Consider the following 24,776-nt stretch of genomic DNA (forward strand, 5'->3'; position numbering starts at 1 on the left):
TAGATGTGAAGTAGATTTGGATTTGGGACTGTGATCCAATAAATAGTGTTGACGATGGAGAAAACAGGGTCCAGTACATCTTCTGTGTTGCGCTGTTCTGTAGAGGTTGCAGGTTCCCATACAGGCGTCTTCATTCAACTGAGTCTAGCAAATTAAACACATAAAACTAAGGAGGGCCCTGCGGTCGACATACAAAATGTCTGAGGTTTGCCCCGCTTATGCCCTTGAGTTGCTCCACAAACCCAGTGATCCCGAATGGTAGTTTAGAATGTTTGAAAGACGGATGGATGAAACTGTAGAGGACAGAATGGGAAATATGTTTCTAGATTTTGTAATTCACCAGTACATTTTCTGGAAATGATTCTAAACTAAAATTCATTAACATTTTGAATCAGATCACTGCAAATTAATTTTAATTTAGAAAAACCAATTTGTCTCTGCTTTGGCAGGCAAAACAAACACAAATTGGATTTCAGGGTTAATTCTTACCATCTTTAAATAAACAGCCCTACAGTCTCATGTCCATAGATGGGAATCGTAATATTTTCCTATGGTAATCTCAGAGTAGCTAGGAACAACAGGAATGGACTTGAACTAAAGGTACATTAAAAAAAATAAAAATTAAAATTAAAAAAAATAGTGTAAATATATTATTTTAGAATTAGAATCAAAATAATTTAGTGGACAAAAATAGAAACATTATCAATAAAAAGGAAGCTCTTTGGTTGTTGCAAAGCTTTTCAAGAAAAATGAGTAAATGCTTCTGTTGACAGAAATTCCATTGCGCTCTTTAACTGAACCCCAGTTTAAAGACCGTCTTCATACAATGAGAAAGCAAAAACACAGCGATGAAGAAGAGGATGGTGGACTTCACTTAGAACCTTGTTAGAAGCTTGTTTGTGCTATAACCAAATGTTTTTGTTTTTTGTATTTCCATCCTTAGTATCATCTTCACATCCGGCTATATGATCTGTTACTCTATTTATTTCTCATGACTTTAACATAACATTAAAAACATTCATTAACTCATGAAAATGCTCTTTAGCTTATGAACTCAAACTTTTTTATTTTCTTTAATCTTTTTCTATTTTTGTTTTATTCATTCATCTTCTTTACCGTTTATTCCCTTTCGGGGTCACGGGGTTGCCGGAGCCTATCCCGGCCACTAGGGCGTAGGCAAGGGATGCCCTGGACTGGTCGCCAGTCTGTCGCAGGGTAGAATATCCTCAATCACACATCCATTCACTCTCACACTCACACCTATGGACAATTTAGAGTTGCCAATCAACCTATGAAGCATGTTTTTGGACGGTGGGAGGAAGCCGGAGATCCCGGAGAGAACCCACGCATACACGGGGAGAACATGCAAAGTCCACACAGAAAGGTCCCCCATTGATGTTGTGTTTTTCATGTCCCCCAGCCGGAACTTGAACCAGGGGCCTTCTTGCTGTGAGGCAAGAGCGCTAACCACTGCGCCACCGTGCAGCCCATTTTTGTTTTAGTTTTACCATTTACGTATAGTTTGAATTCAGAGTAGAGCAGTTGACCTCTGATCAAAATATTGCAGGTTCAGTTCCTGCAGTGTACCGCTAATGTGTTGAAATGTTTTTGGGCAACACAATGAATCCCGCATTGCTTCCGGTGGTTATAGGCTATAGGTTCAGCAGCGGATTGGTCATCAGTGTGTGAATGTGTGTGTGAATGGGACTGTGACTGTAAAGCACTTTGGGCCTTTAACCCTTGTGCCATCTTAGGTGACCCCACCCTTACATTGATGTGTTCTCCCTACCATGACAAAGGTGGATAAAGGTGGAAAGATTTCATGTAATCCATGGACACCAGTGAAGATCACAAATCATTGAAGAAAAAAGGTTCAGAGCACTGTCTAGTGGGTCTAGATGACCCAACTCCCAATGGTAAAGTGCCTAGGATCGCACAAGGGTTAAGGAAGGTAGTAAAGCTCTATATAAGTATACATCATTCACCATTTATGAAAGCCGAACTGAGTGTTTGTGATGTCATCCACAGAAAATGACTTCGAGCTCCAACCAAATTAAGTTAATTCAGTTACCAGTTTTTCATGATACGGACATCGCCATGTTGGAACCAGACAACAATAAGAGTGTACATTTCTAAAGCAACCACTCTCACCAATCAGGGTTGAGATTGTTGGAAGTCCACACCCCTACCCCTGAAAGCAGGCTCAGGAGAATCTGTCAAACGTTTAAAACATTTGACTTGAGACAATATACTTTACTGATTGGCCAGTTTCTAACTTGAATGACGTGCACTACAAAAAAAATATTTTCAATGGACTCTATGGGATTTTGTGCAAAAAGAAACGATACCGGAGGTCCTTCGTCCCAACAGGAGTCAGGCTATACAACAACACGGTCTAGGACTGCTGAAACCGCTGCTGTTATTTTTACTAACTTGTTATTTTTGACATGTACTTTCACTTCCACTTTCTATTTTTACAATTTTATTCTTACTCAATGCTATTTTGTTTTTCTAACTTCTATATTTCTTGTGACAACTGAATTTCCCTCCGGGGATCAATAAAGTCTAATCTTATCTCATCTTTTAGTTGATATTTGTTCATTTTAAACAATCCAATTCGATCCAATACACTGACCTGAAATTGATCCAGGACATCTGTAACCAAAATTTAAAAGAAATACCCAGTGTTTTTGTTACTTCCTCTCTAAACTTTAATTCTGGCCTTAGGTCTCCACGTCCATCTGCATTCACACTGTAGTGAACCGCACGAGGATTCACTTGCAAAGTTAACAGAGACTCTCTTTCTTCAGCCAACATTTTGAAGTTCATTTGCAGTTGAGACAGTTTTTTACGTTTGCCCAAAGAAAACGGACTATTTGTGGAAACATGTTGTTGTAGACCAAACAGACCAGTGTGAAAATGCCTTCTGTCAATAAAAGACGTATAAAAAGAATGAAACATGCTGTTAATGGCGAAGATTTTATAATTTCATCCAAGCTGGTTTTGTTTTCAAATGCTTCATCTTGATCTTAGCTGTGATCGCAGCTGTGGTGAGGAGAAATGCAGTATTCACTCCAGAGTAGTCGCTACCACAGGGCTACGTTGAGAGATTCAATTTTGCTCATGACTAGAATTTTGTAACGTGTACTTAAGAGCCATCTGAACAGGACTGTAGAGTCCAGGGGGAAAGGTAGAGGTCCTCAATCATGAATTCCAGACAAAAAAGAAAAAAAAAACTTCAAAATGTCAGGTTCCAGCTGAAAAGACAAAGAGCGAACACAGCTCACTGCCCTTATAAAGGCAAAGAGTGAAACCAGGCAAGTCTGCCGCACGCTCCACAAATTCAGGATTTAGTGATCCACGCAGACACACACATGGCCCTCAAGGGGGCAGAGGACCAGCTCCGACCCCGCAGCCCTCAAGGTTCTTCACACAGGATTAATGCAGCTCTCAATTTAGGCGCCACAGCAATGCAAGCGGGCTTTAACTGTCTCTAACACCGTGCGCTGCCCTGCACTTAAAAATGACACCTGCCAACACACACTGAGAATAAAATGCAATGGAAGGACTGAGCCATTTATTAATGAGAGTCAATACCGCATACCTGTCCAACCCTTCAAGTTCCTCACAGAAACAGGCTCTTCTCTCCAAACATGCTGGCCCACAAGTGTTTAAAGGTCTAATTATGCTCATCCACCTCTGCACTAGAGCCGTGGTAGAGCGGTCGACCTCTGATTCAAAGTAGAAGTTTAAATTTGTAGCAGGTACTCAAGATGTTTCGTAATTCCGTAAAGATCGCTTGAGCAAAAATGTTCTCGCATCATACTGTATAGGAAAATGTGAAAATCGCTATTTTGTACACTTTACTGAGTGCTCACCAAGCCGTAGGTCTGCTGGCCATCCCATAATAACTTAAAAACGTCTATAGGAAATAACACATCATGTTTTTGGTTTCACTAGTGGATTTGAAAGTATATGCATTTATTTTTTACGCTATAGGAGATTTGGGGCCTATTCTTTTTTTGACACTTTCACATGCTATGATGTCATCAATTTTTCATGGGGGGGGGGGGGGGTGAAACTTGTTTTCAACCATTATTTACCAAGTTTTTCTTGTATTTTTTCTTTGAAAGGCTTTTTACTTTTATGTTTTGTGATTATATCTTTCAGTTTTTTTCTCCAGTCACTGTGACAAAGACATGGATGTGACGTTCAACCATACGTCCAAACTCCACTGTCAGCAGCACTAACTCACACAGGTTGTTATGTAAAACTGTGGAGCCCTTACCTAACAAAATAAATACTCTCATAAGACACTAAAACGTCTTTCAAGAGGGTGTGTTGGGACGACTGGTTGTGGTGTTTAAATATACCCAATCTGTGAACCACACCTTTAAAAGCAAACACTTTCTTGCTTTAACATCTATCAAAGTCAATATTTATAATTGACCGTCAACGGTAAAAGTCATTAATCTAAAGATTCTATCTTTTTCTTTTTCCTAATGTTTTTTTTTTCATCCCCGTATAACCATTTTTAAAGCTAGACGATTATATTAAGCTACTTGGGCTATTTTGGTATTTCCTGGCCACAGATTGGAAATGACTACTTTTTTAACGTAAACAAGACAATGTTGGCCTCTGGTGTTGTTTTATCTTTGTTTTTTTGTCGCGTTTCCTCCACTAAAATGTAGAAAACGTAAACACAGAAAAACACGGCTGACCTCCACACTCTCGTTGACCTCTATCCCCCCGTCATTGTCGTCGTCCAGCTGTTTGTGGATGTGCCGTAGGGCCTCCAGGCTGAAGCGGTCGTCCTCGTTGATGCACGGCGGCATCACCGTGAGACACGGGTCTGGAGGGAGAAGAATCCAAAACAGGATGCGTTGACTAAACAGGTAGATCACAGGGATCTTCCATTTACATTTCAGACAAGACAAAATAATAAAACACTTTAAGCACAGCAAACCTGAACTCAAGTTTCCCAGTCCTGATAGTCTTGTTGTTCAAAAGACCAAGAGGCTTATTATAAAGGGCAAATCTGGTTTTTAATCTGCAACTTTTACAGACAAGTAGTACAGTAGTTTTGTATTCAGGGAACTTAAAAGAGTAGGTATGTAGAGATAAGTAACAAATGCAGAAAGGAGAAGCCTATGGTTAACCTCCATATAGCAATCAGCACTTCTGAAAAGATATTTGTCAGTCGTCCTGACCGTTGACTGTATATGAGAAGTGGACTAAGTGAGTATGTGACGTAACCCAGAAAGTGAGTTACTTCTGGCTCCAACCAAATAAAGTAGATTAAGTTGCCATTTTTGAGCTGTGATTGGTCTAAATCGATCTGAGTCAACATCTCTAAGGCAACCAGTCTTGCCAATCGGGAGTGAGCTAGTTGAAAGTCCTTACTCCTTTTACTTGCAGGCTAGACGAAATTGTCAAACGTTTTGAGCTCGTAGAACTTCAATAATTTGCAATACAGAAAAAAATCCTGAAAATATAGTTAGGGTTAGCAAGAACATGTTAAAATGTGTGTTCTGACAAATAGAATGAGTAAAAGCTTTTTATTTCTCTACAGAAGTCTAAGGGATTTTGGCTCCTTGGAGCCAACAGGTACTTCCTGTTTGGAACGTGAGGGGGAGGGGTCACTCCGTCCACTTCTCACATAAAGTCAATGCTCCAAAAATCCCAAATCTAGCTTTCCATCTGAATATAAACATGGCCACACCAACTTAAATGGACACCACTAATGACAGGATTGATCCAACATCACCTTGTTGTTGGCTTCTCCATTGCTAAATGATGTTCTTTTTATGTCTGGATTGCAAAACAGAGCGGAAAAGAAGCATTTTTAGGACTGTCTAGCAGCCCCCACCACTTAAAAAGCAAGATACTAACTTTAATAATCAGGTATGTTCTTAGTGGACTGGAAAGGAACCACCTATTGGGGGTGATCCTAAAGTGTGTGTGCACATTTGCATAACCTGTGACTTCCAGATTGAAGCACGTATGAAAATGAAATGAAGTAAATCCAAGTTGTTGTTTTTTTTTTATGAAACCACAGAAATAAAAATAACTTCAACCTACTACAAGAAATGTTCACCTGCAAAAGTTAAATTGAACATCCACAATAATTGCAATGTCCATTAACTTTGACGTTTAAATTCAGGACAACCAGACAGCTGACTGTCTGCTGAATAGAAGCCTTACTGAGTGTGTTCCAATTTTTGTGCTCACTTGTTTGCATGCGCTTTCTTAAAAAATTATTTTCAGAAAGCATGTGTATCGACGTGCCATTTAGCAACAACATTGGGGTTCAAATACTGTCTCTAAATTAGCCTAATACAATCCAGTGGATCATATTACCTACAGTCAACTCTTCTGAATTCATTGGCTTGATTTTTGAGAAGAGCTACTGTATGTTCAATACAAGTTACAATAGCTGCGCTTCCACTGACTATGACCTTGCACAAATTGGATTTGCGATAACACATGGTCCAATTGGAAATATGACAATTAAAAAAAAAATGGATTGAAAAAAGTTGTTGCGTTTGGAGGAGGTGGTTTTTGAGGCGTATCGAAATTGACATTTTTTGCAAAATTGCAATCAAAACCCTTTTTTTAAACCAAATGAGTCAGATAGATAGTGATGGCAGTGCGCTTCCTAGAAGGGAACTGGCTGCCTTGGGTTTTGTGCATATGTGTAGTGAAAAAGTAGCTAATGATTGATGGCTGATGCATATCTGCAATTTATGTCCATTTTTTTTCTCAAAGCCTGACTTGTTTTTTAAAACAACAAATTCTTTAACCAATCATAACTAACCATTAACGTGATAAACATGACTCAGCTGATCTTGAAGAGGAGAAAAGCAGTTTTTTTTTTAATATCGGCTTCGCACTAATACTCAACACTTTAAGTAAATAAAGTTTATGTCGCATGACAGCGCAAAGTAGCTTTTCTCGGCCACAGAATCCACTGGAATTATGTTAGCCTCGTAAACGGTTGAAGAGTTGTGGTAGTCAAAAGAATGTAAACACTGGGTGTTAACCACTCCGCCGTTAAAGGGTTAATCCGTTCCAACTAACTTCAAATGAATATTAATAAAAATGAGGATATACATTGAAACAGAAGCATTAAAGGCCTAAAATTAAATTTCCTTCAGTCTCTTGTGAATTGAAACATTATAAATCTGTTTTTAACTTGCACATGTTTTGATATGAAAAGACACCCTAAACTCTAAATGCATCAACCCTTTCTTTTTAGTGGACATCCATTCCATTTCCGGTTAAAGAAGCAACGTTTTTAGAACAGGAACTCCGAGAGGCTTCAGGGCTCCGGCTGGACTTCGCTGTGTCCTCCTGTCAGTCCCTTGGCTCCCACTTCTTGTTTGTATTCAATCCTCCCCCCTCCCGGCCCCCATGGAGGAAATAGGTCCATCACTTCCAGCCCTTCAGGCGACGGACAGTTTGAGCTGGACGAGCGCCAAACTGTCTCAGTTGATTTCTAGGCCACGCACCTACATCTGCAAACAAAGCCGGACCCAAACAAGCAGGAAGGCAAGAGCTCGAGTCCAAAAGTGATCGTGAGAGACATCTTGTCAAGCAAACTGACGTATCGTCAGAGTTATGTTCTTGTTTTTTTAGGCATAAGAAATGAATTGAGTTCTAGTTTAGATAAGCCCTTTGTCTAACAAGACACGGGACCGTTTGTGTCCACAATCATTCGTCAGCCAGAACCAACGCTGAGGATGTAGCTGCATCATGTGAGCTGAAACTTCTGGAAGCGTGACATCATCACGTCATTGCATGACTGGTGTGTACATAGATTGAGACGTAAAACAAGGCCTAATATGTAAGCTTGACAGCAGTAACAAGCCGAGGTTGAGAAGCTCTTACAAGACAATTTATGAGGACAAGTAAACATTTGCTACCTCCAGGATATCAGTCACTCAGAATAGTACAAAATACTAGTAAAACAGCAGCCAATTGCTAGCAGGTTTAAACAAAAATACATTGTATTGATTCCAACCAACATTTCTTCATGAAATCCACAGCAGTCACTTGAAATCAATGAAGCTAAATTCAATAATCTGAATCCACTAAAATCTCTACAGAAAATCTTTCTGTCCATTTGAAAAGCACTCCTGGGCCTGAAGAAAGATTCTGCGTACAATTCTTAAAAGGTGTAAAGTGATGCAAACAAGTTAAGAACATTTTTGGGTTTTTCTTACCCACATAAAATACGAGATGTGCTTCACAGTCTGTGCTAATGGCAAGAAGTAGTTGCTTTAATGCCTAAACAAGGTCTTTTGAAAGGGGAAAAAGTGGTTTATTGGCATGATTTTCGTTTGATTTTTTTGTCTAAAAGATAAACTTAGTGTAAATGGATGCTCAAACAAAACTTATTGCAGTTAGCAAGATTTCATAGTCTATGACAGAAATTAACTTTAAAATACAGGGAGGAGTTTTTTCAGATAAACTTAAGTCTGTTTAAAAGTCTTGAATAAAGGAAATGTGAAAAGGCTGCAGTAACAGACTTAGACAACTCTGCTTATGTGGAAGTACATAATGCAGGAGGATTTGTGTCGACCACAGTGTTGGAAGCCTAACAAATCCAGTTATAAGGCACCAACATCACAGGCTGAACGGTTCTAATCAGACAACCGCAATTTACTTCCTGATCTGGGAACAGCAGGATTTGACCTCCAGCACAGCCAATGTGCGACACCACAGACTAAAGGCCTGTTCACACCGGGACGAATTTCGCCGGCGATTTTCGCCGACGTTTAACGCCTCGTGACTAAACAAAGGGCACCAACGAGAGTGTGCACACCGACGCGAAAAAACGCCAGGCGTTAAAGCGTCAAAAAAAAAAAACGCCTCGGGTTCGTTTTTTTTTTTCGACGCGTCGCGTCGAAATCTATTCGACCAATGAGAATGGCGCTTTTGCTCACGTGTCTGGAGCTTCTGAAGTTACAGTAAAACACAACTTGGGGGCGCTCAAACACAAAACTGCCTTGCTGAGAACACATACCAGCGAAGAAGATAGACGCCAAGTAGCGTCTACACACAGCCGCGAAGCAATAATGACGGACATTCTAAAATATCCCCGGACCAAGCACCAGTTGGAGCTACTGGTGCTTGAAATATTCATGTTTTCTTTGTTTGATTCTGACAAGCGTGTAAATACTTGCTCTCTTCTTCTGAGTGAAAAGCGACTTTCAGAAGCGTAAAGTTGCGCAGCGCCACCTTGTGTACAGGAGTATTTCTGTTTTACATTAAGCGCCATCTAATGTCAGGGAATGAAATTGCATGTTCACTCCACTCATCGTCAGCGAAAATCGCCTGGGTGTGAACACAAAAAACGTGGCGAAAAACGCTGGCGAATAACGCCTGGCGAATATTCGTCCCGGTGTGTACGGGCCTTAAAGGCCCGTTCACACCGGGACGAATTTCGCCGGCGATTTTCGCCGACGTTTAACGCCTCGTGACTAAACAAAGGGCACCAATGTGAGTGTGCACACCGACGCGAAAAAACGCCACGCGTCAAAACAAAAAAAACGCCTCGGGTTCGTTCTTTTTTTCGACGCGTTGCGTCGAAATCTATTCGACCAATGAGAATGCCGCTTTTGCACACGTGTCTGGAGCTTCTGAAGTTACAGTAAAACACAACTTGGGGGCGCTCAAACACAAAACTGCCTTGCTGAGCACACATACCAGCGAAGAAGATAGACGTCAAGTAGCGTCTACACTGCCGTGACGAAATAATGACGGACATTCTAAAATATCCCCGAACCAAGTACCAGTTGGAGCTACTGATGCTTGAAATATTCATGTTTTCTTTTTATTATTCTGACTAGCGCGTAAATACTTGCTCTCTTCTTCTGAGGGAAAAGCGACTTTAAGAAGCCTAAAGTTGCGCCGCGCCACCTTGTGTACAGGAGTATTTCTGTTTACATTAAGCGCCATCTAATGTCAGGGAATGAAATTGCATGTTCGCTCGGCTCATCGTCAGCGAAAATCGCCTGGGTGTGAACACAAAAAACGTGGCGAAAAACGCTGGCGAATAACGCCTGGCGAATATTCGTCCCGGTGTGTACGGGCCTTAAAGTGAAAACGTATGAGGCTCTCACACCTTCATACATAGAGCAACTGATGTTTTAGCATGTTACATCATGTATTTGCTTAGGTTACCAGCAAACTTTACATAGGCTGCTGTTTGAATAGGAGCAGGCATCTCTCTTTGGCACTTTAAAAAGAGACGCACTGCTTTAGTCTTAAAAAGCACACAAAGACTTCGTCAATATCCCTGTGCAGGGTTTTTTCAGGTCTTAAAGTTGTCAAAAGTGACAATTGCGTACTTCCTCGGTTGTTCCATCTCGTCGTGGCCTAATTCTGTTCTTAGAAGCTTTCATCAGGCAGGTTGCTTTCAAAAGTGCACTGAAGGAAAATTAATAATTGGGAATTTGGAAAAAAACAAAAGCCGTCATTGATGGATGGTGTCGCCATGGAAATCACAAGTCTTTCCTCCCCAGGTGTCCTGGTTTTTTTTGTCCCTCCAGAATCCTCTAAGGTATTTTTGGGAGCATGTTGGGACTACAAAGGCAAAACGCGACCAACAGTGACACCCCCCCCCCCCCACGCGCTCCGAGGGGACATGCGCGATAAAAAAAAAATGACAGGTTTGTGAAGCTCTGGGCTATTTTTAAACAATCAGACAAAAGTCTTACTTCATGGATAGGTTGAACACACAAACCCAGCGGGACAGCAACCAAACTGTTGTGAAGTAACCTCACGAGCGAGCTGTCACACCTTCAAAGCATCTCGCCGTCAACTGCTTCTTTGAAAGTAAATCTTTACACCTGGAAATTATTTTTTTAAAAACATGATTCGCATGTGATCAAGAAGCTTCTGTCTGTGCTATTCCCAGAAAGCTGTTGAGAAGTGACAGGTAGGAGAAAAACAACGGAGAGTGTAAAATGCCTGAAGGCTTCTTGGAGCCCTTGATGAATCCCATATCTGCTAAATTCAGAAAATGGTTTTCAGAATAGCAGAGCGCGGCATTAGATCTCATTCTGCTGACCGGTGGGTGGTAGGTCCATCAAAGTCCAAGGTATAACCCTAAAGGTGATTGGTTTGTACCATGAAAGCACACCAGTCTGTGTCATTTGGCTTATTTTTGACTATTCAAAGGCAATAATTGAGCAAAAATAAAAACTTGTAACTTTCCAGTAGTCCCTCAAAAACGTGGGGATTACATTCCATTTATAACCCGTGCTTGGTGAAATCCATAAATAGATGTTATAAGGCTGTGAACCCCCCTCACTACACACTTTCTACACTTTTCTCAGACACGAGCATTTTCACACTTTACTCTCTCGTTTAAATTGTCAAAGTTCAAACCTTTACAACAAATAAGTCCAGTTTAAAGAATAAAAACAAAGATCCGATCGGGATTGAATATTTATCCAGATTTGGCAAACTGAATCCATTCTGTACACAAGACGATGAGATTGATTGACAAGGTCAACAGCCAATCAGGACACAGTGAATTTAACCCTTGTGCTATCTTAGATGACCCCACCCTTACATTGACATATTCTCCCTACCATGACAAAGGTGGAAAGATTTCATGTAATCCATGGACACCAGTGAGGTTCACAAACCATTGAAGAAAAAAGGTTCAGAGCACTGTCTAGTGGGTCTAGATCAGTGTTTTTCAACCAGTGTGCCGCGGCACACTAGTGTGCCGCGGGAGATGGTCAAGTGTGCCGTGGAAAATTGCCCTCATTAACTGATCTAAAAGCATTTCCCATCTCCAGGAAATCAGCTCTTTGTTCATCCAAACAGGTCCTGATAAAACACTGAGTAGTTAGGAATATAAACGATCATAAAAATACTTTTTTCTTTGTGTTTATTTGATTCTATTAAAGACATTATGATAAGAATGACGGTAACGCGAAATAGCTGCAGCTATAACTGTGTAAGGAAAAGTCCCGCAGCTTTTACTGTCTCCACGATTCCACCAATCATTCTTGAAGGCTTAATCACATGTCATCAGTCTGACCAATCAGAAGTGGTTAAAGTCTCCACTTCCTTGTTCCAATTTAGCTCATAACTCAGTCAGTTCCGACAAAAACACCAGCTAAAGCTCGTCTTTAGCAGTGTAGCTTTCCACAGAATCCGGTATCAGACCGTGGAACAAGTGAACAAAACCATGAAGCTCAGAGACGCGAGTCTTTCTGCCGTTTTCTCGCAGTTTTCACACTACATCTCCCATGATGCATTGGCTTAATGAGTCGTCCTTCTTACACGTCTTGAAAACACAACGAACATACAGTTTGTATGTAACTTAACTTTTATTACATCTTTTAGAAAAACATCTGCAACTTCCTGCTTTTTCTGCCACAATTATCACAAAAATGCACGTCAGATTGCCGGGGGGGGGGGCTGTAGATCAAAACAGACTATGAGTTTCTGCTTCTTTTTTTTTGGGATGCTGGTGTGCCGCGGGATTTTTGTCAAGGTTAAAGTGTGCCGTGGCTCAAAAAAGGTTGAAAAACACTGGTCTAGATGACCCAACTACCAATGTTCAAGTGCCTAGGATAGCACTAGGGTTAAAAAAAAAGGCATGCAGAACTGCTATAACTGATATAGCGAGTGACTTTCTATTGAAAAGTCTTCAATATTGGAGAAGTAACTCAATTCTATACTCTGAAAATGTTTAAAAAACGTTTAATTTTTTGTTAAATTCTGAATTATACGGAAAAATATCTTTGGTTCATTGCCTTTTGTATTACTATGCCCTTATTTCTGTAAGCCATCTCCATCTTACAGGGTAAAAATGCAAATATAATCAATATATTATACTGCATCAAACATAGAACCTATCAGGTTTTATTACACCAAATGAGCCAACAACCAAGCTCAAATTACCATGCCTTTGCGTCAGCCTAGTCCTCAAAGACAGACCTCCACCTGCGAGACGAAGCCAGAATTGCCACCCTTCCTCCCCTTCACCTAACCCTGTCCCACGTCATTCTGGACAAGAATTTGATAGGTTGGGGGCATGAGGGGCTGTCATCTAGCAGGAGAGCGTGTAAACAGAGAGCTCTCGGCAATGGTGGGGGGAAAGTGGGGGCGGGGTTCCTCCTCATTAAAGGTCCTGCCCAGAACTCAGAGGTGAATTTCTAAATAAACGAATGCCCTAGAAAACGGCAGAGGTTTTTGATTTAATCTAAAACAGCATAATCATAATTAAAAAAAACCTGGGAAAAAAAATAGATCAAAAGACGATCGGAGTTTCAGTTGCTGTGAATAACTTCCCTCGTGTTCTTCGTGCATTCAGGAGACCCTGATCATGTTCTTTACGAAACAACCACAACCATTTCTACAGAGTGTAAAACCTTAAAAAAGTAACACAAAGTCAACTAAAGTAAAATATGATCTGAGAAGAGCACTGCACGGAGGCTGCAACCCGTTCATATTAATGTACCAAAAAAATGCAAGATAAGAAAGCGCATATCCTGCAGAAAAGAACAGTTTCTGTGGAAGGAAAAGCATTTGGAATATCGGCCAGGCAATGCAAACAATCTTTGGGTGGTTATATTGATTGTAAATATTGGGTTTGTTGTCTTCTCCATGGTGCACCTTAAGGTCACAGGAAAAGAAAATCTAAAAGGCATTTACTGCAGCTTCTGTAGCGCGGTCCAGATAAGGTCTAGGTCAACATTAGCAGCTCTGATGAATTGTTGGGGCTGTTTCTGTTGCTGTGACAATGAGTACACAAAGACCGGAGGACAATGAAAGAAGCCAGACCTTCAGCTTGTCCACACAAGTCAACAGGAAAACCATTGTTTTTTTCCCCCTTGTCAGTGCTTAAAGGTGGACATTCTCCAGTCTGTTCCATTCACTTGTTATAATGTTATGTATAAAGGTTATATATAAATACATTAATGTGTATCAATAGGCATTAAAACACTACTTTTTTCACAATAAAAAAATGGACAGAAAAGAACTGAGCAAAAATGTAATCAACCGCAGGCATGTCCACCTTAAAAAGACATTCGAACCAAAACTTTGTTCTCTATTATTCTCTTATCTTTATAGAGAAGGATCGGCTATTTCCTGTTCATAACATTAATTAAATTCATCAAGCTGTTCTTTTTTTCTTCTTAATGGACTTGAGCATGTCCATTTTAGGCTGGATCTAAATTGAATTAAGGTTAGTAGGAAACAATGGGTGGTATTTCAAATTCCCTTCTGAAGTTTTCAACATTTTTACGTCCTCCTCAAGTGTAGATTCAAAATGGAACCAGGCGAGTCAACCAAGCAGGTTTGACACAAGCAAGTCAAAAATACCAATACATTAACACAAATCAACACAATATCGCTCCAACACCTCTAGATTGACTAGTTTTGTTTGATTGTTTCTAAAGCATAGGCAAATCTTGATGTAAATGTGGTTATTGCCTATGATTTTTGGTAGATCAGCAGCCTTTTGGAGTGCAACACTTTTAGATAACCCCTTTTTCTGAGCAACCACAATCACCAAATGATTACAACTATTTTATTACCTTCTATTTCCGAGTGTCGGGCAAGTTTGTTTTTTCTTTCATAGTTTGGCTGGGGGGGGGGGGGCAATATGTACTAAGGTACAACATATTTATATACATTTTTTCCTTTTTTTAAATTTAGCACTCATTTGGCTGCTTCAACTTTTGCTCCAGAGCGACTCAGTCCGAAAAATACAGTAATTGTTTTGTTAAGAACACCAAGCAAACATAGTTGGACAAAAGTTCCTATATAGCAGATTTTTAGCCACTACTGTCTGAAACTCAAAGAGGTGAAGTTATAAATATTCAACCCTAAACATTAAGATTCATTTTAATAATGGGGTGTTAAATTACTTACATACCATCCAGGGTGCATCTGACCTTTGCCCAATGGTGGCTGGGATAGGCTCCAGCAACTAACTCAGTGACCCCAACAGGGATTATATTTGTCAAGAAAATGGAGGAAGCTTTATACTATGTATTAAATTATTGTACAAATCGTCCAATTCTCATTTAAGAAAAATGTACAAAAAAAGATTGAAAGTGAAAAAAACACATTTCTGCAAATCAATCACAGTGAGCCATTGTTTTTGATGCAGAGTGTTCATATCTTTACAAATGAAAAGCACTTTCCACTTCTTGTTCTTTGGGTGTTCTGTAAAAAGAAAAACTAATAGAGGCCGTTTCTCTTCGAAAGAAAGTTTAAAAACTATTAAAAAGTGTCAAATGGTTCATGTGCAACTGAATGGGCGGCAGTGGCTCAGGCGGCTGAGCAAGTCGTCCAATGATCTGCGGTTTGATCCCCACTCCCCCCAGTCAACCATCGTTGTGTCCTTGGGCAAGACACTTCAGCTTCCTTGCCTCCAGAGCAGCTCCACTGGTGTGTGAATGTGTGTGAATGATCCCGGTGATGGTCAGAGGGGCCGTAGGCGCGAACTGGCAGCCACGCCTCTGTCAGTCTGCCCCATGGCAGCTGTGGGTGTGTCAGTCGCTTACCATCACCAAATATGAATGAAGAGTGAATTTATAATGGACACACAGAGCACTTTGAGCGTCTGGAAAAGCACAAATAAACCCAATCCGTTATTATTGGGTTGTGGATAAACCTTAAATTATTTTGTTTTGCTTTTATGAAAGGCAATGCAAGAAGCAAAAGAAAACTTGAAGTGGACCAAACCCACTGATGAAAACACATTGTCCACAACCAGATCTGGCCAAGAAGGAAAGAAGAAGCAAAAGAAGGAAAGCAAGTTCTGCTAACCCTCTGATTCCACATGTTAAAAGGCATGTGGACCACCCTACTACATCCCAGTTACTTGGACATGTTTAAACTTTTGGTAATTTACAGTATTGCTAAGGGCAGAGATTGTCTTTTTGGACAGGTGTCTCAGTCTCACTGAGATGCACTGAACCCAAAGGGAAATGAGCCCAGACTAAGATTCCAAAACTGAGCAAGGTAAAGTTTCCTTGATGTGCAGAGTTCAAGTTCACCATCTCCAAATAAAGGGGATTTTTTGTAAAAAACAAACTCCAGTATAAATGGCAAAAATGGTAAATGGCGTGTACTTCTATAGCAATACTACCTTCTTAGAAGGCTCAAAGCACTTTACAGTCTTATTCACACACTGATGGCGGCTCTGCTGCTGAACACTGGCGCCAGCCTATAACCACCAGGAGTAAGGTTCAGTGTTTCTCCCAAAGACACTTCGACATATGGGTGGGCAAGGCGGGAAACAAAGCTGCAATCTTCAAATCAGAGGTCGACCACTCTACTGTACCCCTGCACCACAGCTGTGCCTACATCACAAACCTGTCTGTGTAAATACATACTAAGACTCTGATTAGAGGGACCTGCTTTAGTTTCATTGCAGTTTAAAATGGACCAAAATAAAAGCGGTTGGATGGCTCAGTTGGTTAAGTACATGGGAAACCAAGGTTCTTTTCCCAGGGGAGGGGTTGTCTTAAACCAGTGAGAGTCCTTGGGCAAGACCCTTCACACTACTACCAAGTATGTAGCCACAAGGAGACCCTTGTCTGGGTTCCCCTATGCTGTTCCCAGCCTGAATAAAATACAGGGTTGTGTCAGGAAGGGCATCCGGTATAAAATTGAGACACTAACAGTTTTCAGAAACCTGGATCCTGACAGCCGTAGTTACTGTTAACTTAACTTGTAAACTTTTAGGGTACTATATTGATAAAATGTTTCATCTGACTCGGGGCTGTTTGATCCGAGTGACTGATGTTTGGAAATTGTATTTTTTTTTTAAATGAAAATTGCCATCGACATGTTTTCACAAAAAATACTATGACTGTTTTGTAATGCCCAATAAATAAAATATGATAAAGTTGTTACAACTAAAGTAAAAGATCAATCAAAGTAATTGACTTAATATGGATGTTAGCCTGTTCGGGGAACGAGTTAACCCAATAGAAATGGTCTCCATAGTAACCTAATTCCACTTCATAGAATTCACTTTTGTGTAATTGAGTCTGGGCTAAATTTATCTGACACAATTTAATAATCGCAATCCAGAACAAATCACTGTTATAATTAGACTGGGCTTAAATGGTGCTGCTTTATGAACCAAGCAAAGAAGTAATTTAGCCCGGATATCTGGGAAAAAAGTGATGGTCCATATCCCAGAGTTCTATGAGCCGATTCAGAGCACCGTTTGAACCAAACAGGCAGCATGCAGTGTCTTGCTCCTCGGCATTGGTGCCTAGACAAAAATCACAGCAAAGTAGGTTGTAGATTTGACCTCTTCCGTCAGCAGTAAACAAACATGCAGCTATTTACGTTTGCAATCAATATACGTAAAGCAAATAAGCAACTCCAGCTCAGGACCACATAGATCCCTTTGCCTTACGTCCATTAAGCAAACCAAATGGTCTCAGCAGCACATTGGACCAGCGGGTTGAGAGTCTTTTGATATGACATAATGTACTCGCCAACATTCCACGCTCACATCACAACCGCACAGTTCTCAAGTCCAGGGAACAGTGATAGGGCACACTTAAGAAGACAAAGTGTTCCCCCCGAAAAAGTCCTGAGATAGACTGCACAGGGAAATCTTTGAATTGTTTTAAGTGTTTTAAGAAGTTTTATTTTTTTTTTGGCTGCACGGTGGTGGAGTGGTTAGCGCTCTTGCCTAACAGCAAGAAGGCCCGGCTGGGGGACCTCAAACCTGAACCAGAACATCAATGGGAGACTTTTCTGTGTGGAGTTTGCATGTTCTCCCCAAGCATGTGTGAGTTTTCTCCGGGGACTCCGGCTTCCTCCCACCATCCAAAAACACACTTCTTAGGTTAATTGGTTACTCCAAATTGTCCTTAGGTGTGAATGTGAGTGTGCATGGGTGTGTGATTTGTGGACCTGCGACAGACTGGCGACCTGTCCAGGATGTCCCCTGCCTTCACCCGCAAGTGGCCGGGATCTCCGGCAGCCCCGTGACCCCGACAGGGATACAACGGATTAGAAGATGAATGAATATTTAAGATTCTATAATCCCGTTTTATTGATAACCCCTTGGCCCCATCCCCTTTATACTTTAGCCTCAGTGTTCTTCGTTTGACTACCGTAACCCTTCAACCCTTTATGCAATTCACAAAATTCCAGCGGATTCTGAAGCAGAGAAAAGCAACCTTGCGCTAATATGCAATGCTTTACAGCAGTAAAGTGTTAACTGATCATCATAAATCAGATGATTCTGTTGCAAAGTTGTCTTTCTAGGTGGCTTTACTTTACTGCACTTAGTGCCGATTCACATTTTTCGCGCGAACGATCGAAGAGTTCTGGTTACTTGGGCGACACCAGCAACATCTCCGATGGAAAACAGGGTAAATTTAAATTGGTGAATTTCTAAAATGACCAGAAATTTTAGGACCATAAACCTTTTCTATTTAACTTTTGTGTTGTGCTCTCAAGTCTAACGCTTTTAAAAAATAAAGCCTAATTTGAGTCATGTTTTTATTTAAAAAATGGGCATATCTCATTCCAGTTACAATTACAGTACAGGTGGGGGGTTTTTAAGAGGAGTTTATGTTTCATGTCCTTCGTCTATATCCAAAAGGTCAAATAAGATAGTTACCAAACACGTTGGACAAGAAAAAAAACCCCACTCAGGGGGGTTTGTGTAATGCTTGATCCTTCCCTCTGAATTCAGTATTATTTGTGAGTCTTTTAAATACTACAAATTAGCTCCCTCAATACCAAGTGGGGGCACCTGATTGAGATGGCTCACTTGGTAGAAAGAAATGTTATGTCAGTATGTACCAGATCTGCCAGTGGACGAGGTGCCCCTGTGGCAGCGTCGTAAGTCAGGCTGACGGCTCAGCATTAAAAGGCAAGTAAGTAAAGCCCGTGTAGAGTCTACCATTTCAGCTCATCAGCAGCCATAAGTATGACACAAGTATCATTAGCCAGCAGCTCTCGTAGTGCAAGAAGCGGGGAGGAAGAGACTTGGCCCAAGAAACCAGATATGGAAGGTGTCAGTTGTCTCAAGTTGTCTCAAAAGAACGCATTCACGAGCATACGTTTAAGGGAAAAAAAAAAAAAAAAAAAAAAGAGCTCGTTTAAAAATAGAGGGTTTTCAAACTGGTGAGTCAAAAAGGATCCAAATCTGTTTCCCCTTTTGATGCTTCCTAAAAAAAAACCCATCAACATTCATTTGTGTTGCCAGATGAAACGTCAAACTCCTTTGAAAGAAGTTGGGCGTGGTCCATTATTGAGTTGCGTCAATAAGCAACACGCTCTGCAGGCCAAACAGTGCCACATGTACTAACTGGTTTTTACAGACTGTGTCTCAGCTACATCCCCCTACGAGGGCGATTATGGTTTCTAAAGAGGCAATTACTCAAACACGACCAGCCCAATGGGAAAAGCCCACAACGCTAAGCTATATGCTGGACATGTCTGCACCAGGCTTGCCCTGAATCGAATCGCAATTTGCTGAATTTAGGAAGTGATGGAAATAGGTGAAGGATGTAACATAAGTGGATCAACTCCAGCAGCTGTGGTCCACGGGCTCTTGAAAGCATTCTGACTATTTAGTTCCCACAAAAGAATATTCTGCACCCAGTCGAGGACTGAACAGTTTGACTCAAAGTAGTTCTTTTCACTGAAACGATTTTTCCAAACCACTCTAATGGGTGATGGTAACCTGTTGCAAACTCATTTTCACTGAGGGCCACATCAGCATTGTGTCTGTCCTCAAAGGGTCAGATGTAACTTATACATGTAACTAAATGAAATGAAAAATAAATGCAACGACTCCTTAATGTTAAATAACTCATTATTTATCTATTATAACATTTTAAAGTGACAATTACAGCTGAATAAAAAAACATATTTTCTTGTTACTTTAGCATAAATCCTTTTAAATTAGATTCTGTCAGGTTAGGTTATATGGAAAGTGTTTAAGTCCTAATGTATAGTTGCCCAATCCAATATTTCAAGTCAGATTCCCCCTAGATATGAATAAATGCACACCAGTTTTTAGTTTTTATTTTAAGAAATTAAAACCTTTTATGCTCTTGCGGGCCACAAAAAATGACATGGAGGGCCACATTTGGGGCCCAGGCCTTGAGTTTGACACATATGCTTTAGATGAAGCCTAAAACACAAAAAGCACATGGTGAGGGGCTTCCAAAGGGTTTCTGTCCGAAAAAAACTTCCAGAAAAGGAGACATTCCCTGCAGCTTTTCCTGGAATGTGTCAATAACAGCCCAGAGCACAAGTGTGAACGAGGAGGATAAAGGCGATCAACTGTTTAATTAGTGGCTCTGACACACTCCCTGCATGGGGCGAACGCCTGCAAGAAGTGAGGAGTACAGAGACCACGAGACAGAGGTTTGCTGCACGAGACAGAGGAGCTCGCTATGAATAAGATGGTGAGAACTTTGGACCAAAATGAAGGAACCTGTGACATGAAAAGGGACTTGTGCAAAGTCAAAGTCGTCCACATGAGAACACAAAGCAAAGATGTGGAACTATTAACTGTCCCTTGTCTCTCACATGGTCTAAGGGATGGAAGAGTTAACCTTTTAACCAATTAATATAAGAAAAATAAAGTCAATGAAAAACTTGAGAAGTCACAGAAATAAAATAGAAGCCAATGTACCAATGTACAAAAAACCTCAAATATTGACCTAATAAATAGTTCACTCTCTGTTTTTTGGAGATTTTAAGTTATTGCCAAAGGATAGCACAGAGCTCTTAAATCTCAAAAGGTAGATAAACTGTCAAATATTAAGGAAAACTGTAATGAATTCAGTTTTTTGTGTAGATATAAAGTCAAATAATTCCTTTTGGCCTACCTAATGGCTTCTCTTATGGGTGATACAGGCTGTCTGCAGGCGTAAAATGGGGAAAAGGGGGAAGCAAGTGGCCTATACAAAATATTGAGGTCGTAGACCGCTTGGTGAGCCTGTAGAGCGCACATTTTTATGTACATTTTTCTACGATCATAGCACACTAATACAACACACAATGGTCAGCAAGAGTGAAATAGGTGAGTGAGGCAAGTGTGTCATATGGATTTTATTTATTTTTCAAGATTCAAGATCAACTTTATTAATCCCAGAAGGGAAATTTAGTTCTAGTAGCAGCAGACACAAAATATACAGGGAAGAAAAGAGGAAGAAATTGAATAAAATAATTAAAAAAAATAACTATACAGTCGAAAAAACTCTAGAACTTTCAATAATATCTTATGTACATTCAAGTCTGCCAGATGAATTGTAAAGTCTAATGGCTGATGGCAGGAATGACTTCCTGTATCATTCTTTTTGACTCCCCCCTCAAACCCTTTGGACTCTGCAAGGATCTGTTCAAATAAGTGCGTGCTCTTTGCGTCCCGTGTAAAGATTTGCCAATTTTATGCGGCAGGCAACCAGTATCTAGGCACATGGGCAGATGTGATGCTGTACTTTGCTTTATCAGCGACTAGAATGTGGTGCAAAGGGCACCGTATGACAGCATCACCCGTAGGTCAGAAGTGCGTCCAATTTACGTCTGCCTTACGAATACCTCACAATGCAATTACAACATGCACGGCATTTGTACGTTCCATTTCGATGGCCCTCAAGGGAATTGCAAGACACACCTGTGCTCCTCTTAAAATGCGGCCACGTCTCATCGAGCCCAGACAACGGGTCAGTGGCTGTACGGGTGCAAGTCACTAAGCATCAAGATGTGTTGCATATTATACTGGAGCACTCCAAAATGCAACAATTCCACCTCAAACCTACTGCTGGCTTAAAGACAAAAAGCTGGATGAATTCAGCAGATAACCAAAAGGGGGCTCGTTATACAAGGAAGTCTATCCTAGTAGACATCAACATAAGACAGCCCCACGTCTGAACAGAAATAAAACATACACTGTGGTTCCAAAGTGGTTAAAAAAGACCTTTTCCTGTATTAAACGTAGCTATGTTGGTTTGATCAAATAATTTGATCTGCTTTGATAGCAGGTAGAATTTCAGGAAAAACTGTTGTAGGGGTCTCTGGGGGGTGGGGGGGTGGTAGAAAGGCATTGTACGAGATCCTCAAGCTTTATGATGTCAAGATATTAAAATAAAAGTTAAAGCAAAAATAACTGTCAGCCTTTGTAACAGGGGGGTCCTGATCCAATCATGTGACCAGAAATGAGACTCACCCAATAGATGACTGAGTAAATGTTCAATCGTTCTGAAGATACTAAAGTTACAGTAACCAGATTTTCTCACGACTAAGTATCACCTTAATGTCCAGCTGCACCAAAGAACTTTTTTCATGTAAACATGGATCATATTCAAAAAGAACTATGATTCTTAATGAACCATAAGTCGTTGTTTTAGGCTAGGGCTGGGGGACCTGAAACTGAACACCAAAGCGGGACCTCTCTATGTGGAGTTTGCATGTTCTCCCTGTGCATGCGAGGGTTTTCTCAGAGTACTCCGGCTTCCTCCCACTTCATAGGTTAATTGCTTACTCTAAATTGTGAATGTGAGAGTGCATGGGTGTGTAATTGTGGCCCTGCGACAGACTGGCGACCAGTCCAGGATGTCTCCTGCCTTCGCCCACAAGTGGCCGGGATAGGCTCCAGCAGCCCCCAACAAACGGCTTAGAAGATGGATGAATGAACCAATGTTTTAGACTATTTATTTTTTAGAAAATTGAGATTTTATTTTCCCGGTACTCTGCTCTCTTGCGCTTCAGTTGTTCGGAAGTCAGTCCCCCGGTCGCTCGCAAAGCAGCAAGCAAATAGGAGCTACGTCCACGAGAGTAAGGGGTAAAAATTATTATGTTGTATACCTTTACGAGTTTTATGTGTTGACCGGTTACACTTGATGACCGGTTATTTTGCGTTTTGACTGTTGAATTTACTTATTTAGACTCTAGATAGCATAAACCACATTTATTTGTCCTACCATAAATACAGTGGTGGACAAAATTGTTGGTTCCCCTCAGTTAAAAAAAGAAAGTCTGCAATGCTCACTGAAATGACTTGAAACGTTCAAAAGTAACAAATAAAAATGCATTTAAATTATATCATCAAAATATGCCATTACCTTTGAGTTGTTGATTAACAGAATTATTTAAAAAAAAAAAAAAACTAATGAAATAGGGCTGGACAATAATGATGGTACCCATAACTTAATATTTTGCTGCACAACCTTTTGAGGCAATCACTGCAATGAAACGGTTTCTGTATTTGTCAATGAGCCGTTTAATTGCAGTGATTGCCTCAAAAGGTTGTGCAACAAAATATTAAGTTATGGGTACCATCATTATTGTCCAGCCCTATTTCATTAGTTTTTTTTTTTTTTTTATAATTCTGTTAATCAACAATTCAAAAGTAATGGCTGATTTTGATGATTTAATTGTCAATACATTTTTATTTATTGTTACTTTTGAACGTTTCAAGTCATTTCAGTGAGCATTGTGGACTTTCTTTCTTTAACTGAGGAGTACCAACTATTTTGTCCACCACTGTACCACAATCAAAGCATTGAAAGCGTGACAGCAGATAAAGAACAATAACATTAAAAAAAGAACAACACATAGCATTTTCTCAAGTAATACAAAAATATTTGGTAAGCCATCCATTATAAGAAATGCTACCGCCCTTGTAAAGTAGACAGCATCTGTTCCGCATGGGCTAGAGCCTCTGATAGGAAAATAAAGCAGGAAGTAATAAAACTGTGAGACATTAACTGCAAAAAGGAAGCTGTATTGCCCTCAGACACTCTGGGGTGGAAAACAAACACAGCCATATCAGACCAGATTAAGGCAAACCCTAATGGGCCTCTGAGACACCTCCAGATAAGAGTAAAAAAAAAAACCTGAAGGAGAAGAGCTGAACTTATTACCTGAATCCCTGAATCTCCTAAAAACCTTTAATGAAACCACTATCATCAAGACCCAAAAGATCTAGGTCAAAAACATTCAGCAGCACAACCTTCTACCATTGAGGACCTTTTCCACATGTGGCAGTGGATGGATGTTCTTTGACAACACCTAAGGAGGATATAAATATAAAGTTAGATTTGTTGTATCGTCCATGTATAAAAAAGGTGCACTTGTAATAAGAGATTTGTGTCTGTAAAAAGGTTTTGCGTTTGTAGAAAAAAAGATGGTCATTCCTCAAAAGTGATTTAAGTAAGTAAGTACAGTAAGTTAATTTTATTTGTATAGCAGCTTTCACAGACAGAGTCACAAGTTGCTTGACAGGTTAAAATATTGATATATACAAATAAAAAAATAAAAACAAGAAAGACAAAAAGCATATACCACATAAACAATCACCTCAAGCCCAAATAACAACAGTTTCAGTTTAAATGCTTTGCAAAAATAAAAAGTTTTCAGTTGACATTTAAAAGAATCCACAGAGTCCAGATCTGTCTCCTCTGGTTCGGAACCGTGTGCGAGGGACCATCAACAGATTCTGACCCACAGACCTCAGTGCACGAGATGGACTGTAGGGGGCGATCAGATCACAGACATATATGGAGGAGCTTGAGAACGGAGGGCCCTAAAAGTCAAAACTAAGATTTTGAATTGATAACGGTTAGCAACCGGGAGCCAATGAAGAGCTTTGAGGATAGGGGAGATGTGATCTCTTTTCTTAGTGCGGGTCAAGATCCTCGCAGCAGAGTTCTGGATCAAGTGCAGGCGTGACAGCTTCTTCTTGTTCAGACAAGAAAACAGACTGTTACTGTGGTCTAGCCGTGTAGACACAATGGCAC

The 24,776-nt window shown here is 40.4% G+C and overlaps 1 protein-coding gene across 1 annotated transcript in view; it reads right to left on the reverse strand.

Moving 5' to 3' along the window:
• stim2 (stromal interaction molecule 2) overlaps positions 1-24,776 on the reverse strand; it is a 66,160-nt gene that overhangs the window by 25,475 nt on the left and 15,909 nt on the right. The window contains exon 3 of the mRNA XM_023966199.1: positions 4,722-4,852. Coding sequence (XP_023821967.1) covers positions 4,722-4,852 — 131 coding nt within the window. The remainder of the gene's footprint in view (positions 1-4,721; positions 4,853-24,776) is intronic.

This window comes from Oryzias latipes, chromosome 18, assembly GCF_002234675.1.
Source record: "Oryzias latipes chromosome 18, ASM223467v1".
Lineage (NCBI taxonomy): Eukaryota > Metazoa > Chordata > Actinopteri > Beloniformes > Adrianichthyidae > Oryzias > Oryzias latipes.